Source organism: Protopterus annectens, chromosome 3.part1 (assembly GCF_019279795.1).
Source record: "Protopterus annectens isolate FY-2018-M chromosome 3.part1, PAN1.0, whole genome shotgun sequence".
NCBI classification, from domain to species: domain Eukaryota; kingdom Metazoa; phylum Chordata; order Ceratodontiformes; family Protopteridae; genus Protopterus; species Protopterus annectens.
The window spans coordinates 1,861,674,145-1,861,689,721 of NC_056732.1; the positions used below are offsets into that span (position 1 = coordinate 1,861,674,145).

Sequence of the window (15,577 nt, forward strand, 5' to 3'; positions counted from 1 at the left end):
AATAAGTTACTATGTTTACTGTGACTTATAAAATTTGGTTTAAGACCTAGAACGTAAAGAATACCACCACTATGAAAATAGTTTGTGCTGAAGAGTTTGCCATTTATACTACTTTCATAATCCTTATGGTTACAGAGATATAAACATTTGTTTGAAATGTGAGGAAATAATCTGATTCTGTGAAAAGGCTTAGGCTCCGCCCATTGGAAGTTACAGTGCAAACATCCTGCGTTCCACTGGAGTGAATGAGTTAAGGCTCTAGAGAGCACCCCAGCACTACCAGGCTACAACTCATACCATACATTTCGGCCACAGAACGCGAACCAAAATACAAAAAGCAGGGGCATATCCATATTCATCAAGGATACCCACACCTCCAGGTTAGTGGCACAGCATGATGCTTCAGAGATCATACACGTGCAACTAACAACGGGCAAAACTGTAATTCAAATTGTAGCTTGCTACAGATGACCCAACATGTCCCAGGACCCCCATTCTGCATTTCTGGAAACACTGGGAAACATAAAGGTCCTACCAAATACCCTAATATTGGGTGATTTCAATTACCCAAACATTAACTGGGAGAACTATTCAAGTACAAACTCCCTTGCCTAACATTTCCTAGAATTTATAAACTCAAACGCCCTGGTTCAACTGGTCAACACTCCCACCAGAGGTGACAATATATTGGACCTGGTCATCACCAATATGGGCGACCAGTGTTCTACACCAGAGGTCAATCCCTTGCTGGTTAGATCTGACCATAAACAAATCACTTTGGATATCCACATTCTGCTCCCACCCCCGGACAAGGAAACCTCCATGAAAAATGTTTCAAAAGCAAACTTCACGTTACGTAAGACCGAGGTGGAAAGTTTCATAGCCCCCATGCTGAAGGATAACTCTGTCCAAGCTGCAAAATCCATTACTAATGCATTCTACGAGCACCTACAAGAATGCATGGATCGTGCCATCCCAAGCAATACCAAGACTCACTCCTCCAAGAAAAGGAAACCAACCTGGTCAACTCCTGCCATAAACAAGCTATACAACAGAAGGAGGAAACTAGTACAGAAAAGAGTAAAATCTCAAGAAGGGAAGACATCCCTGATCAGTATCAGCAAGAAACTACGATCCCTCATAAAATCATCCAAGTTGAGCTTCGAAAGAAAAATTGCCAAGGACTCCAAAGATAACCACAAGGCATTCTTTAGCTATGTCAAGAATCTAAGTGGCAATGCTAAGATCTGCTCAGAGTTAGTGCAGAATGGCACAAAATACACTGAACTGACCGATATCGCCAACATCCTGGCAGACAGGTTCAGTGCAAACCTCACCCCCCTCTCACCCCCAAAAGGGCCCATAACCATACCAGAAGAATGTAGAGTCCCTGAAATCACAGACACTCAGCTTAAAACAGACCTCTCCAAAGCCAAAAACACAGCATCAATGGGACAGGACGGTGTCCCAGGCTGCATCCTACATGAGCTCAAAGATGAACTAACCCCTCACCTAAACACACTGTTCAAACTCAGCCTCTCCACAGGCTACGTACCCATAGAGTGGCACACAGCAACAGTTATTCTGCTCCACGAAGGTGGAGCCACAACAGACCCTGGGAACTATCGCCCTATAAGCCTGACTAGCTTGGTCTGCAAGGCTATGGAACGCATCATCATGGAACTCATTAACAAAGACATTGGGAACCTCCAAACACAGGACCCTACCCAGTTCAGCTTTGTTAAGGGCAGATCATGCCTCCTAAACCTGGTGGACTTCTTTGAGACAGTTACCAAGGCTATAGACGAGGGAAAAGTGGTACACACAGCCTACCTAGACCTCAGAAAGGCCTTCAACACCATTCCCCATTCTGGTATTATAGACAAGCTCTTTATATATAGGTCCAAATATATCACATGACATGCAGCCAAAATCACATGATATGTCATCCAAATCACAAAAACATTTTAAAGAAACAATTTAAAAAAACTTTTTTAAAAAACTTAATACAAAAACTTGAAATACTTTAATAAAACTTTAAAAAATATATATATTTAGATAAAACTTCAGGCTAAGAGAGATTAGCTCTACTTAATTTAACTAAAATAGGTTTGAGACTGACTTGGCTATTCAAGCCTGGTTTTGAATCACTCATAAGTCTCAAGATCCATTCATATTCTTCAATTTCTAAGTGATTATTTAGGTCCCCTCCCCTAGGTGTAGGTGTAACGTGGTCAATAATTCTAAACCTAAAAAAATGCTGCTGACCAAATTCCTCTATATGTTTGAATAGTGCATTCCTGTCATAGCATCTCCTAATTTCTGACTTATGTTCAGTCATCCTGTCCTTAAGCCTATAAAAGAAAAAGTGAGAGCCCTTTAGGACTGGGGAAACAGAGCCGCAAGTTATCCGAGGCACGTTGAATCTATCAGCGATAGAGTTAGATGACACTCATTATTCATTGTTTTCAAAGGGCCTGAATTTCATCCCTTGCTGTGAAGAAAATTTAGTATCAGCAATAACTGATTTAAAAATCTTCTCCAGACTTTTAAATTTAAAACTGCTATTTGGTGTTTCTGAAGCTACTGGGGGGTAACAAGCGTAATGCGTTTGTACACACCAATACTCCAGTGGTTAAAGCATTTCATGATATTTGTGAAATTCATATCAGGCAGTTATTTAATCCATCTACCAGAAAGAAAAAAAGATTTAATTTAAATTATGGTGAATTTAAGGCTTTGAAGAGCTTACAGTCCTGTAAAGATATAATTATAAAACAGGCTGATAAAGGAGGTGCTGTGGTTCTTATGAACCGAGTTGATTATATGGATTTTATGTTTAAGTTACTACAAGACACTAAAGCTTTTAAATGCATTACCAGTTTGGATGTGAAAAAAAGTGTTGCATATGTAAACATGGTTGTGTATGATTTGCAATTGAGTGGTGATATAGATCTTGAGTTATTTAATTATCTCACTGTTACTTGTCCAGTTATACCACACCTCTATGGTCTCCCCAAAATTCATAAATCTAAGCTAGATCCACCTATGAGACCTATTGTCTCTGGTGCGGGTTGGGTTACAGAACCCATCTCGATTTATTTACATGGGCAACTGCTTCCATACCTGGCTAAATGTGATTCTATCATTAAAGATAGCTTTGATTTATTACAGAAATTAAGGGGATGGATGGATAAAGAAAAAGCTTCTTTAGTTAACAATAAGTATCTTTTAGTTTCTTTGGACATTGTATCACTCTTCACCGTTATTCCTAATGATATAGGCCTGGAGCTTTTAAGAGAATTGTTGTGGACTCACACATGTGATAATCCCAACAAAGTTGAAATTATCTGGAGCCTTATGGATGTTACATTGAAAAACAACATCTTCCTTTTTAATGGCTCCACATATTTACAACTTACAGGGGTGGCTATGGGTACCTCTGTAGCCAATACTTATGCCAACCTGATACTTTATCAGTGGGAAAGAACGCATTTGTTTGGTGATGGGAACCCATTTAAAAGTAATATCACATTTTTCAACGCTTTGTAGATGACTGCCTCCTACTTTGGAAAGGTAGCCATGAGGATCTTGAAAAATTTCTGGAATATCTAAACTCTGCATCTACTTTCTAAAGTTTAAGATGACAGTATCTGAAACTTCTATTACATTTTGGATTTGAAGTTAGATCTTGCTGGAGATACACTACAAACTAGTATCTTTAGGAAAGAAGTTTGTTCAGGTAGATACACTTATGCCACAAGCATGCATGCACCTCACATATTTAGAAGTACTGTTAAATCTCAATTCTGCAGACTCAGTAGGCTTAATACCGATGATGACTGCTTTGAAGTACAATTAAATGAGATGGTTAATGATTTCTTGCTTAGTGGGTATGATAGATCTCTACTTTATGAACAGGTCATTAAGATTAGGGAAGATAGGCGGACTTTATTTAAACCAGTTTTGTATGAGGATGTTGTTAGTATTGACTCTAGGTGCAAACAAACATCTGTAGCACCTATTAGATATGTAACTACATATAATTTAAGGACACCGCTGTTAGAAAAATTATATCTGATAATTGGGTCATCTTGATGGCATCAGATGAACTAAAGTTTATTGGGACCTAAACCCAATTTCTCTTATAAGAATATGAGGACCCTTAAGAGTTCACTATGCTACAAGGACTTTGAGAGGACTACACCTGTATCTACTATAGTGAAATATGGTACTCACAAATGTCACAACTGTTCTTGTTGTGATGACATTTGTAGTACAGAAAATGATATGTTTGTGCATCCTATCAATGGTAGGACATTCAGTTTTAGAGTAGCAGGTACATATATTACTACCCATGTGGTTTACTTGGCTACCTGCCAGGCATGTAATGCTTTCTATGTAGGCAAAACTACCCGCAGGCTTAAGGACAGGATGACTGAACATACGTCAGAAATTAGGAGATGCTATGACAGGAATGCACTATTCAAACATATAGAGGAATTTGGTCAGCAGCATTTTTTTAGGTTTAGAATTATTGACCACGTTACACCTACACCTAGGGGAGGGGACCTAAATAATCACTTAGAAATTAAAGAATATGAATGGATCTTGAGACTTATGAGTGATTCAAAACCAGGCTTGAATAGCCAAGTCAGTCTCAAACCTATTTTAGTTAAATTAAGTAGAGCTAATCTCTCTTAGCCTGAAGTTTTATCTAAATATATATATTTTTTAAAGTTTTATTAAAGTATTTCAAGTTTTTGTATTAAGTTTTTTAAAAAGTTTTTTTTTAAATGTTTCTTTAAAATGTTTTTGTGATTTGGATGACATATCATGTGATTATGGCTGCATGTCATGTGATATATTTGGACCTATATATAAAGAGCTGGTTCTATGCATTGTTTTGTATTGAGAAAGGATTTTATCCGAAAGCTTTACTTATATAAAGTGTTTATCCAGTGGTTTCCTGCCTTGTTCTTTGCATTTTGGTTCCTGGCGTTTATTTTCTTCAATTATAGACAAGCTCACCAGCTTGAACATAAACCCCTACGTTACAAGATGAGTTACCAACTGGCTCACGGACAGAACCCACATGGTGAGAGTTGTGAGAGCTAGGTCCGACTCTAAACTGGTTACAAGTGGCATTCCCCAGTGCTCAGTCCTAGGACCCCTCCTGTTCAGCATATACTTCTCAGAGGTACAGGCAAGCACAGGAGGACTACGGCTGACCAAGTTTGCAGACGACTGCAAACTAGGAGCTATAATTGACTCTCTGGCTGACACAGACATCCTCCAAAAGGGTCTCACTAAGACGGATACCTGGTGTCAAAATCATGGTCTCAAGCTAAATGCCAAAAAGTGCATAGTCATCCCCTTTGGAAAAAACAAAGTACCCACAAACTACCACATAGGTGGTAGTCCCCTAAATATGGAAGATGTAATAAGGGATCTGGGGACCAAAGTAGATAGTAATCTCACCTTTGACAATCACATTTCCAAAGTGGTTAGAAAATCTTTCTACGTGGCCCACCTAATCACAAAAGGGTTTGCATCCAGATCAAAAGAGGTCATTGTGCCCCTCTACTCATCACTCATCAGACGCATCATAGAGTACAGCGCCCCATTTGGGATGTCCCTTACAAGACACCTGCAACAGTTGGAAAGACCACAGAAGTACCTCACCAAGAGGATCACTGGCCTCAAACAGATGCCCTATGCAGCTCAACTGAAGAAACTCCAGCTGTACTCGATTGCATACCGCCTACTCAGAGGTGATCTCTGCCTGACATACAAGGCCATGTCTAATCCAGAATTGATGGACATCCTCCACCTAAAGAAAACCTTATCCCCTCGAGCCACACGCTCTAGGGATCTAAACCTCACCCCAGCAATAAATAGAATGTCCTGGAGGGATAGATTCCTGTCCCAGAGACTTTTCATGCTTTGGAACAAGATTCCAATCTACATTAGGCAGAGCTTCTCACTCACTAACACTCTTCAAAAGAAACATTGACGAGTGGATGGGAAACAGAAAGTTTACCCTTGGGATCACTTCAGTGGCTCTGCTGGACAGAGGCACAGGGAACTAATCTAAGGGGTCAGCAAAAGCCAACACATTCTGGCTAGGCTTATAAATGTCTTCGGGCAGATAGCCTAGTACCTACCTATGAACCCATTAACCTATGATTTCCTGCCAAGGAGTGTATCATATAACTTATTTGAAGTTAAAAGGTTTCTCTAGAGTCTCCTTGCTCCTTTATATGTTTAAAAATTTCATTTAAAGGCTCACTGCTGCTTTTCTGCTGTGATAGACATGTTTGCAGTTTTTTCCTACCTAAGTAGTGTGGGTATTTGTAGCATTGTCCATATTCAGGCTTGTGTTTTGCACCTAGTTGTTGTGGAGGCTGTGTGTCTGAGCACATGTTCAAGGCCATATTAGTTTAGCCAAAGCCATACTGCATTTCAGTGAGAGGGGATTGTTTATGGTCATTGGCTGATTGGGGTTACCTGCACTACGGTTTGGAGTAAGCACCTCATTGGTTCTTTTGAGCTTTTATTAAGCATTTGTTTGGGTTTTTTGTTCTCATTTCCTGCCAAGGAGTGTGTCATATTGTTTCCCACCTTCCCTCCCTATTGGTATTGTGTTCTTATACTTGGTGGCTTTGCAGTTGCTTGCCCCTACTGTAAATTTGATCTGGGACACTCCTCCCAGTCTAGTGTCATTACCTCATTCTACCTAATCCAGAGAGAACATTTGAGAAAGCAAACCCACTTAGTTTCTGCTCCTCTTTTCCCCTTTCCGCTTTACAAAAAAAAATGTCTAAGCTTGTTTCCTGCCATTCCTGTAAGTCATCTAGTCCAGATACAGATTTGCTGTATCCAGGACTGTTTGTAAGCTTCTGAGCCCCCAAGCCTTTCTGTGTTGAAGGAAAGCCTAGCTTAATTGTGTTTCTTAGAACTAGCCAGATTTTTAGTTTCAGCACTCACATCTGTTCTTTGAGCTCAGCACTTGTTCAGAACTGAAGAAAAAAACAAAACCAGCGAAATCAAAACCCGACCAAAAAAACACTGGTGCCACAAAGGAACGAACCAAAGCAATAATGTATAATAATTTAATCAACATTTTCATCAAGTAAACTTCATCAGAATAAAACAATGTGCTAGAACACTGACTTAAATACATCTACTGCTTAATTAAAAGCCTATTATCTCATCAAATAATTTATCAATCATAAAATAAAATACTTTTAAAGCAATATGTATCTAACCAACATTTAAATACAGACATATATTTCATATTTAAAAATAAAACCAAATTCAAAATTCATTTCCCAAGCTTCCTTTCAACCAAGAAACATTTAATGTTTATCATGTTGTTGAGACCTGGGGGAATATCTGCACCAAGTCGTAACTGCCACATAGTTTCCTTCCTTTCGACTTTGTTTTTCATATTCCCTCCTCTCAAATCTCTTAACTTGCTCTATGATGGAAAATGTAAATTTCTTATAAGACTTAGATTGTACTGTGTGCCTGTAGAGGGCATTATTCTGATCTTGATTTTTTACGGCATAACAATGTTCCTTTATACATTTACTGAGACTTCTTGTTGTCATCCCTATATAGTACGCAGGACAACCTGAACAAAGAGCGAAGGTGGCAAATGCTTTGTTAGAGATTTTCAGTAGGGTAGGTCTCCCAAAAGAAATACTGTCTGACAGAGGTGCCAATTTCATGTTAAACCTGCTGGCTTGTCTGTGGAAGTCCTGTGGGGTGAAGCACATGAAGACCAAGAAGTACAAGGACAGCTAGCCAGGTTATCTAGGAACTGCACGGATAATATTTGTTTCAACAATGAATTGGAGAGTCTGAAGGGTCTTTTTGTAGAGAGGGGGTATAATGAAACCATGGTCAAAGATGTTATAGAGAAGCATAGAGATAAAAGGGCTCATAAATATAAGCCCTGGCTATCTAGGCCTACTAGTGACTTAGCTATACCTTCAAGAGAAATGAAACAGGACGCTAGATCTAAGGTTATGTTCACTTACAGTAGTGATATAAAAGACATCACTGGTATTATAAGGGACAACTGGAACATCCTTACTAGTGATGATAGAATCAATAACATAGTAGGTCCGACTCCAGTTTTTGGATATAGAAAGAACAAAAGTCTAAAAGACATTCTATGTGGGGAACATGTTAGTCTACCTTATACCCCTGCCTTATCTGTAGGTAGCAAGCCTTGTGGTAGATGCAAGGCCTGCTCTTTTATTTCTCTAGATGTTTCCTTTACACATCCTGTTACTAATAGGACCTTTATGCTGAAAGCCAAAGCCACTTGCAGGACCAAGGATATAGTGTATCTGGCGAATTGCAAGTCTTGCCCATGTTTTTACGTGGGCAAGACGAATAATATGTTCAAAGTCAGAATACTGCAACACCTCTCTAGTATTAGAAATAAAGACACACATAATGCTTTGTTTAGACATATTAGTGAACATTCCACACATTGTTTCACTTTTAGGGCCATAGCCAATGTAAGGCTTAACAAGAGGGGAGGTGATATAAAACACTATACAGAACAGATAGAGTCAAGGAAGATCTTAGAATTTATGGCACATAGGTATCTAGGGCTCAATGATGTTGTTCCTATTAAACCCACCTTAAAAAATAGGCGGGTTTTTTACTGAATTGGTTTCATTAATTGTTCATTGGTTGTGTTCTTATTTAAATTGTGTTCTGTACCATTTTATCTTTGTCTGAAGAAGGGTTAACACCCAAAAGCGCTTACCTCTCAGAAGTTTGTATGTTTTTTATGACAGTGTTTTATTAAATTTTTGGATACATAACAGCACCGTTCCAGAGTTCTTTTGTTTTTGTGGCTCTCTGTACAGATCAGTGGTAAGGTCCTACATGTTGTACTGTGTGATAGTTGGGAGACATAGCATTAAGCAGTGGGTACCAAGAAGTTATTGTCTCTCTGTATAGTCAGGTGGTAAGACCCTACCTGTAGTACTGTGTGATACTCTGGAGACCTAGCGTTCAGCAGTAGGTACCAAGAAGTTATTGTCTCTCTGTATAGATAGGTGGTAAGGCCCTACCTGTAGTTCTGTGTGTTACTCTGGAGACCTAGCATTCAGCAGTAGGTACCAAGAAGTTATTGTCTCTCTGTATTCAGGTGGTAAGGCCCTACCTGTAGTACTGTGTGATACTCTGGAGACCTAGCATTCAGCAGTAGGTATCAAGAAGTTATTGTCTCTCTGTATAGACAGGTGGTAAGGCCCTACCTGTAATACCATGTGATACTCTGGAGACCTAGCATTCAGCAGTAGGTACCAAGAAGTTATTGTCTCTCTGTATAGACAGGTGGTAAAGCCCTACCTGTAGTACTGTGTGATAGTCTGGAGACCTAGTATTCAGCAGTAGGTACCAAGAAGTTATTGTCTCTCTGTATAGATAGGTGGTAAGGTCCTACCTGTAGTAACATGTGAGACTCTGGAGACCTAGCATTCAGCAGTAGGTACCAAGAAGTTACTGTCTCTCTGTATAGATAGGTGGTAAGGCCCTACCTGTAGTACTGTGTGATAGTCTGGAGACCTAGCATTCAGCAATAAGTACCAAGAAGTTATTGTCTCTCTATATAGATAGGTGGTAAGGCCCTACCTGTAGTTCTGTGTGTTACTCTGGAGACCTAGCATTGAGCAGTAGGTACCAAGAAGTTATTGTCTCTCTGTATAGACAGGTGGTAAGGCCCTACCTGTAGTACTGTGTGATAGTCTGGAGACCTAGCATTCAGCAGTAGGAACCAAGAAGTTATTGTCTCTGTATAGATAGGTGGTAAGGCCCTACCTGTAGTACTGTGTGATTGCTTGGGGACCTGGCGTTCAGCAGGATATGGACATGATGGAAGTAGTACAAAAGACAAGAGCAAAAAGAGTGTCTTCAAAAGAAATACTAATAATATGAGGGTTTAATATTTATTTAACATTTGTTAACTGGGAAAGTCAGACTTGGAACGAGCCAATTTTCAGTGGACACCCAGGGAGAAATGCTCCAGACACATGTCTTTGTAATGTGGGGGGAAACCGGAGCATCCAGAGGAAACCCACACAAACACAGGGAGGACATGCAGACTCTGCACAGAAGGCACCCCAGCTGTGAATCGAACAAGAGAACCTCTTGCTGTGAGGCGACAACGCTACCACTGCACCAGTACAGTACCACTGTACAGTCATGTAGGAGGAAGGCAAAGGAAATAAGATAGAACCATTTAAGCACTACAAAAAAATTTGCAGAGTACGTCTTTCAAAAAAATGACATGAGAAAAACAGAACATGATTCGAAAATACAAGTTGTAAGGATCAAGGCAGATAATGAGGAAGTATTTTTATTGTGATTATTATTAAAATTATGTTGGTTAAGTAGGATATTCAATTTATCCAGAAGGCAAGGGAATTAACAAATTTGTTCAGCGAAGAATTCCCTTTCAATGTATCTATCTTGAAAAATCTGTATTTCTATGATTCGCAGCAACTAGACAAACTGCACCGTGTGGGGCACTTATTTATTTATTGTTTATCATGCAGTTTGCAGACTGACAAGGACTGCTTTTACATTTTGGATCTAGCTTACAACATTGTTGTACCCAATCAGACTGAATGTAATTAGGCAGGGCACCTGAGAAGTGACTGTTGATGCACTATACTAACAAAGCTCATACCTTCTTTTTGTTGTGAGTGTTTGAAATTTGAGGTGTTCAGGATCAAACACGGGACCATGTGTTACACTCTGTAGATATAACACACACACAAGCAGAAAGAAGGAAAGTGGAAATGTACAGAACCTGCACTGCTCTGACAGCATAGATTCCTACAGTAGTTATCCTGGCAGTGGGAAGTTAAAGCTGGCTGTGCCAGCCTATCTCATTACATATTTATAAAAACTCCTCCTTTATGTTACTTCCTCACAGCATTAACTCATAAATATTAATCAGCTTTGAAGCTCTGTGTAGAGACACTGAGACACATTTATCAGACACACAGGAAGTATTTGCTTGAGAAAGTTGAGACAATTTTAGCTCAAGAACAGAATTGCTTAAATTTTATTTATTTTTTTTATTATTATTACACATCTGATAACCCTTTTAGTCAGCAGTTTCTTGATTTCCTGAGCAGCGTAATTCATCATGAAGCTGGAGGTAAGATCTGAGCTTAACCCTTACAGTTAGCAGTTTCTTGATTTCCTGAACAGTGTGATTCATCATGAAGCTGGAGATAAGATCGGAGCTGATTAGAACATCTTCTTTCTGTAGCAACTAACCTTTGTTTTTCAGATCTGCTACAGCAGACCTTGTGTTTGTGAATGGTGTAGTTTGTGCTGCTAGGTTGGGTTGAAACTATAATAAAGACAGAAAACAGCAGAAGAAACATTTATGTTCAGGGACATTAATTTTCCATTTTTCCCCTGTAAAAAAAAAAATAGCAGGAAATCACAGATTTCAACTTAATAATAAAAACAAGATTCTTGTGCGGGTTGGCATTTTGTACAATAGCACTCATTGATGGTAATAAGTGTTTCTTCTCATATTTCCTACTTGTGCAGTCAGGGCTTTGTGTTAGTGTAGTACCTCGCAGTGCATTCAGTTTAAGTTTAAAAAAGTTTAAGTAAGGCATTATCAAGTTCCATTTATTATAAATGCAGCAAATCACCGGGCACCACTTGGGTTACTTTTCCAAACCTAAGAACGCCTACCCCCGCCCCCCCCCCCCCCAAACACACACTCACTGTGTTAATGTCTCCAGAAGTAATAAAAAACATGATGGATTCTGAGACTTAGACTGTCCCTATAAGTCATTCCATAATGTATCTTCCAAACACATAACTGCTAAAACAATAAAAAAATTAACAAAGCTTCTTGGGTGGAAATAGCAAAGTGTCTTCAAATAATAAGCCAAACCATGAAGGTAAGACGAATATTGCCTTCCGAGGGTGACACTGTGCAGGTGTGGGGTTTCTGACAGTTTAACCCTTAAGGCCAGCTGCAGTTTGTATACTAACTGGTATGAGTCAGTGGGGGCATTCACACCAGATGTTCCTGGTTCATTTACATATAAATACTGACATCAGTGGTGCAGGAATATAAGCATGTAGCCTGTCTGCCACACCATAAATGAACTGGGGATCCTTGTTTGCCACACCATAAATGAGCTGGGGATCCCCTGTCTGCCACACTGTAAATAAGCTGGGGAGCCCCTGTCTGCCACACTGTAAATGAGCTGGAAGCCCCTGTCTGCTACACTGTAAAGGAGCTGGGGAGCCCCTGTCTGCCACACTGTAAAGGAGCTGGGGAGCCCCTGTCTGCCACACTGTCAATGAGCTGGGGAGCTCCTGTCTGCCACACTGTAAATGAGCTGGGGAACCCTTATCTGCCACACTGTAAATGAGCTGGAGAGCCCCTGTCTTTCACACTGTAAATGAGCTGGGGAGCCCCAGTCTGCCACACCATAAATGAGCCGGGGGTATTCCTGTTCTAGAAGAAGAATACTTAAACTGCTTCTTGCTGACTTACCAGTGTCTTTGCAATAAAAGTAGTGGTACAAGTTAAGTAAATGTTACTCCTGACCCACAGCAATTCATCCATCTGTCTAGCTGGAGCCTGTACTTCTGCTAACACAACATTTGGCCTATCAGAGAACATGTTTGCTCAGTTATTGGAAAACAGCAAATCCTAGACCCTTTGTCTATGGAAATTTATCTATGACATGTTGGTCTTCTTTGAAGGTTTCATTCAGGTATGTGGGACAACCAAACTTACCTTTGTAATTTTCTGCCTAAAGAAGAGGGCAAGCATAAAAAAACCTCCTAGTTTGGGACCTTAATCTCTTACACCATTAACTCAAAGGACTGTGGTCTAGTAAACATGCTGCAAGTGATCATTTTTACATATTTGTCATTTGGTCACAGTTCTTGGTGTTTTCCAGTCATAAATAAATAAATAAGATTCAGGAAGAAACTGGAGCATGACAGTGCCATCTGTATGATGAAGAAAAGCTGTAAGGTCATAGACTTGTGTCCTCTCATTGATAATTTACTTCATTACTGTGTCAGCGTAGTCTTTGAGATCCTCAGCAATCTGTTTTTTTTTTCTGAAGTCCTTTAGAGTTAACATGGCTCATCACCTGAAAAGAAACTAACAATTTCCAGAAAAAGATTATGGGATCAGTACTATGTAGTCAAATAGGATCATCATAATATTTTAGGATATACAAAGCAAGTCAGACCAGAGGCCTTGTGTGCCTTGCAGTACCCAGCCCTAGGCTGCATCACCTTCTGGCCAGAGGCCAAGTGGGCCTTGCAGTACCCAGCCCTAGGCTCCATGTGTGCTTTGCAGTACCCAGTCCTAAACTCCACCACATTTTGCAAGGAGGGTGATACCTGTGAGTCTTTGTGAAAATTTAGGGACAGCTATCCAAATGTTCTACATTTGAAGGATGACAGGGTAATCACATTGCTTGACATGCTGGGGAAGTTTATGCAAGACCAAGGGGAGGGGCTCAGTGAGGAACCCCTTCTCTCTCTCTCTCTCTCTCTCTCTCTCTCTCTCTCTATCTGTCTATCTAGTTTTATTTATTTCTTGATGAAGGTTGAGATTGCTTAATATGGTGTTGGCAGCACAATTTGCTCTTGTAGCTAAGGTTTTTGAAAGTACAAATCATTTTATTAAGAACATCTGGAATTTCAGTTTTTTTAACATGTTTAGCCAGATACAAGCTGAGCAGTGCATTATATTCAGTAATTGGTTTGACTAGGGCAGAATACAGAGGCACTTGCTTAGTTTTAGAGTGCTTCAAGATTGCTAACCAGTATATTTGTAATATCCTTTGGGTCTGAGTGGGAGACAACATTATGGAGAAGCTCACAGCAGACTTGAAGGTTATTTCTTAGTTTACTTCAGCTGCTAGTCATAATTTGTCTGATGCTTTGCTGCTCTTTAGAATTGTTTTCAATATCCTTGTGAGGTTTTTAATACTCTTTTGATACTGTGGATTTCTAGCTGTGAAAGGCACTTTAAGAAGTTTCTTCCTTCTATTATACAATAACAGGATGATTTATTTTTATATTTACCACAACGCTTTGTTTTAGAAGGCTCTGCCAGGTCACTTTACCTATCCAAATGGCCATAAAAGTGGGTCTGCTAGGTCACTATAGCTATCCAAATGGCCATAAAATGGGTCTGCTATAACCGACTGAGTCCTAGGAGCTCAAAGACCACTATCTGCAAGCCTGGGACACATTCATTTTGTAGCTCACACAGCCAGCTGCTTGTGCTTGAATTCTAGTGCAGTAAAGTCCCCGTTATCTGGAACTCAAGTAACTGGCACTCCCAAGCAACCAGCAATTTTGATTGGCTCGTATACTGACATATGAGACAAATCAAAAATTGCAAAGTGGAGCCACTTCTACTCATTATGGGACAGCCCACAAAGTGAAGCCTCTTCTGTTCAAAGTGGGCTGTTCCACATTGAGTAGAAGGGGGTCTGCTTTACGATTTTTGATTGGCTTATATACCGGCATATGAGCCAATCAAGAATTGAAAAGCAGCTCTCAAGCGGCCAAAAACTGCACTTAACTGGCATCTGTCAATCCCCACTGGGGCCAGTTAAGCAAGAGTTTACTGTACGTGTTCAGGCAAGATGTGTTAGTTGAACAGAGAGAGAGAGAGAGAGAGAGAGAGAGAGAGAGAGAGAGAGAGAGTGGAGCTGCCACATGTTGCCCAAACATAGTAACAGAGGTCGGCAAGGTTAATGCAGAAGGAAGGGGTGGGGGAGAGTGGGAGGGGGCAAGGGTAAATGAGGGTTTTGGATAGGGCTTGAGACTGAGTTTAGGTTTAGGGAATGGGAATCCTATGGTTAGGTAGTGGAAGCGGAGTTTATGGTTAGAGAGCAATTTGGATCTAGGGAGTGGGAAGGGTGTTTTAGGGTTAGGGAGTGGGAAGGAAGTTTTAGGGTTAGGGAGTGGGAAGGAAGTTTTAGGGTTAGGGAGTGGGAAGGAAGTTTTAGGGTTAGGGAGAGGGAAGGAAGTTTTAGGGTTAGGGAGTGGGAAGGAAGTTTTAGGGTTAGGGAGTGGGAAGGAAGTTTTAGGGTTAAGGAGTGGGAAGGGTGTTTTAGGGTTAGGGAGTGGGAAGGAAGTTTTAGGGTTAGGGAGTGGGAAGGAAGTTTTAGGGTTAGGGAGTGGGAAGGAAGTTTTAGGGTTAGGGAGAGGGAAGGAAGTTTTAGGGTTAGGGAGTGGGAAGGAAGTTTTAGGGTTAGGGAGTGGGAAGGAAGTTTTAGGGTTAAGGAGTGGGAAGGGTGTTTTAGGGTTAGGGAGTGGGAAGGAAGTTTTAGGGTTAGGGAGTGGGAAGGAAGTTTTAGGGTTAGGGAGTGGGAAGGAAGTTTTAGGGTTAGGGAGAGGGAAGGAAGTTTTAGGGTTAGGGAGTGGGAAGGAAGTTTTAGGGTTAAGGAGTGGGAAGGAAGTTTTAAGCTTTATGGAGTAGGAGGGATCTTTAGGATTAGGAAGAGGAATTTTAGGGTTAAGGAGT

The 15,577-nt window shown here is 40.3% G+C and overlaps 1 protein-coding gene across 2 annotated transcripts in view; it reads left to right on the forward strand.

Annotated features, from left to right (window-relative positions):
* LOC122798775 (zinc finger protein 271-like) overlaps positions 1–15,577 on the forward strand; it is a 243,283-nt gene that overhangs the window by 16,031 nt on the left and 211,675 nt on the right. Inside the window, exon 1 of one of the 2 annotated variants that reach the window (XM_044067885.1) lies at positions 11,054–11,197. The exons of the other annotated variant lie outside the window; for it this stretch is intronic. Within the exon in view, the coding sequence (XP_043923820.1) occupies positions 11,186–11,197 (12 nt within the window). The 5' untranslated portion in view covers positions 11,054–11,185. Of the gene's footprint in view, positions 1–11,053; positions 11,198–15,577 lie in introns of those variants that run through there. 2 annotated transcript variants of the gene reach the window in all.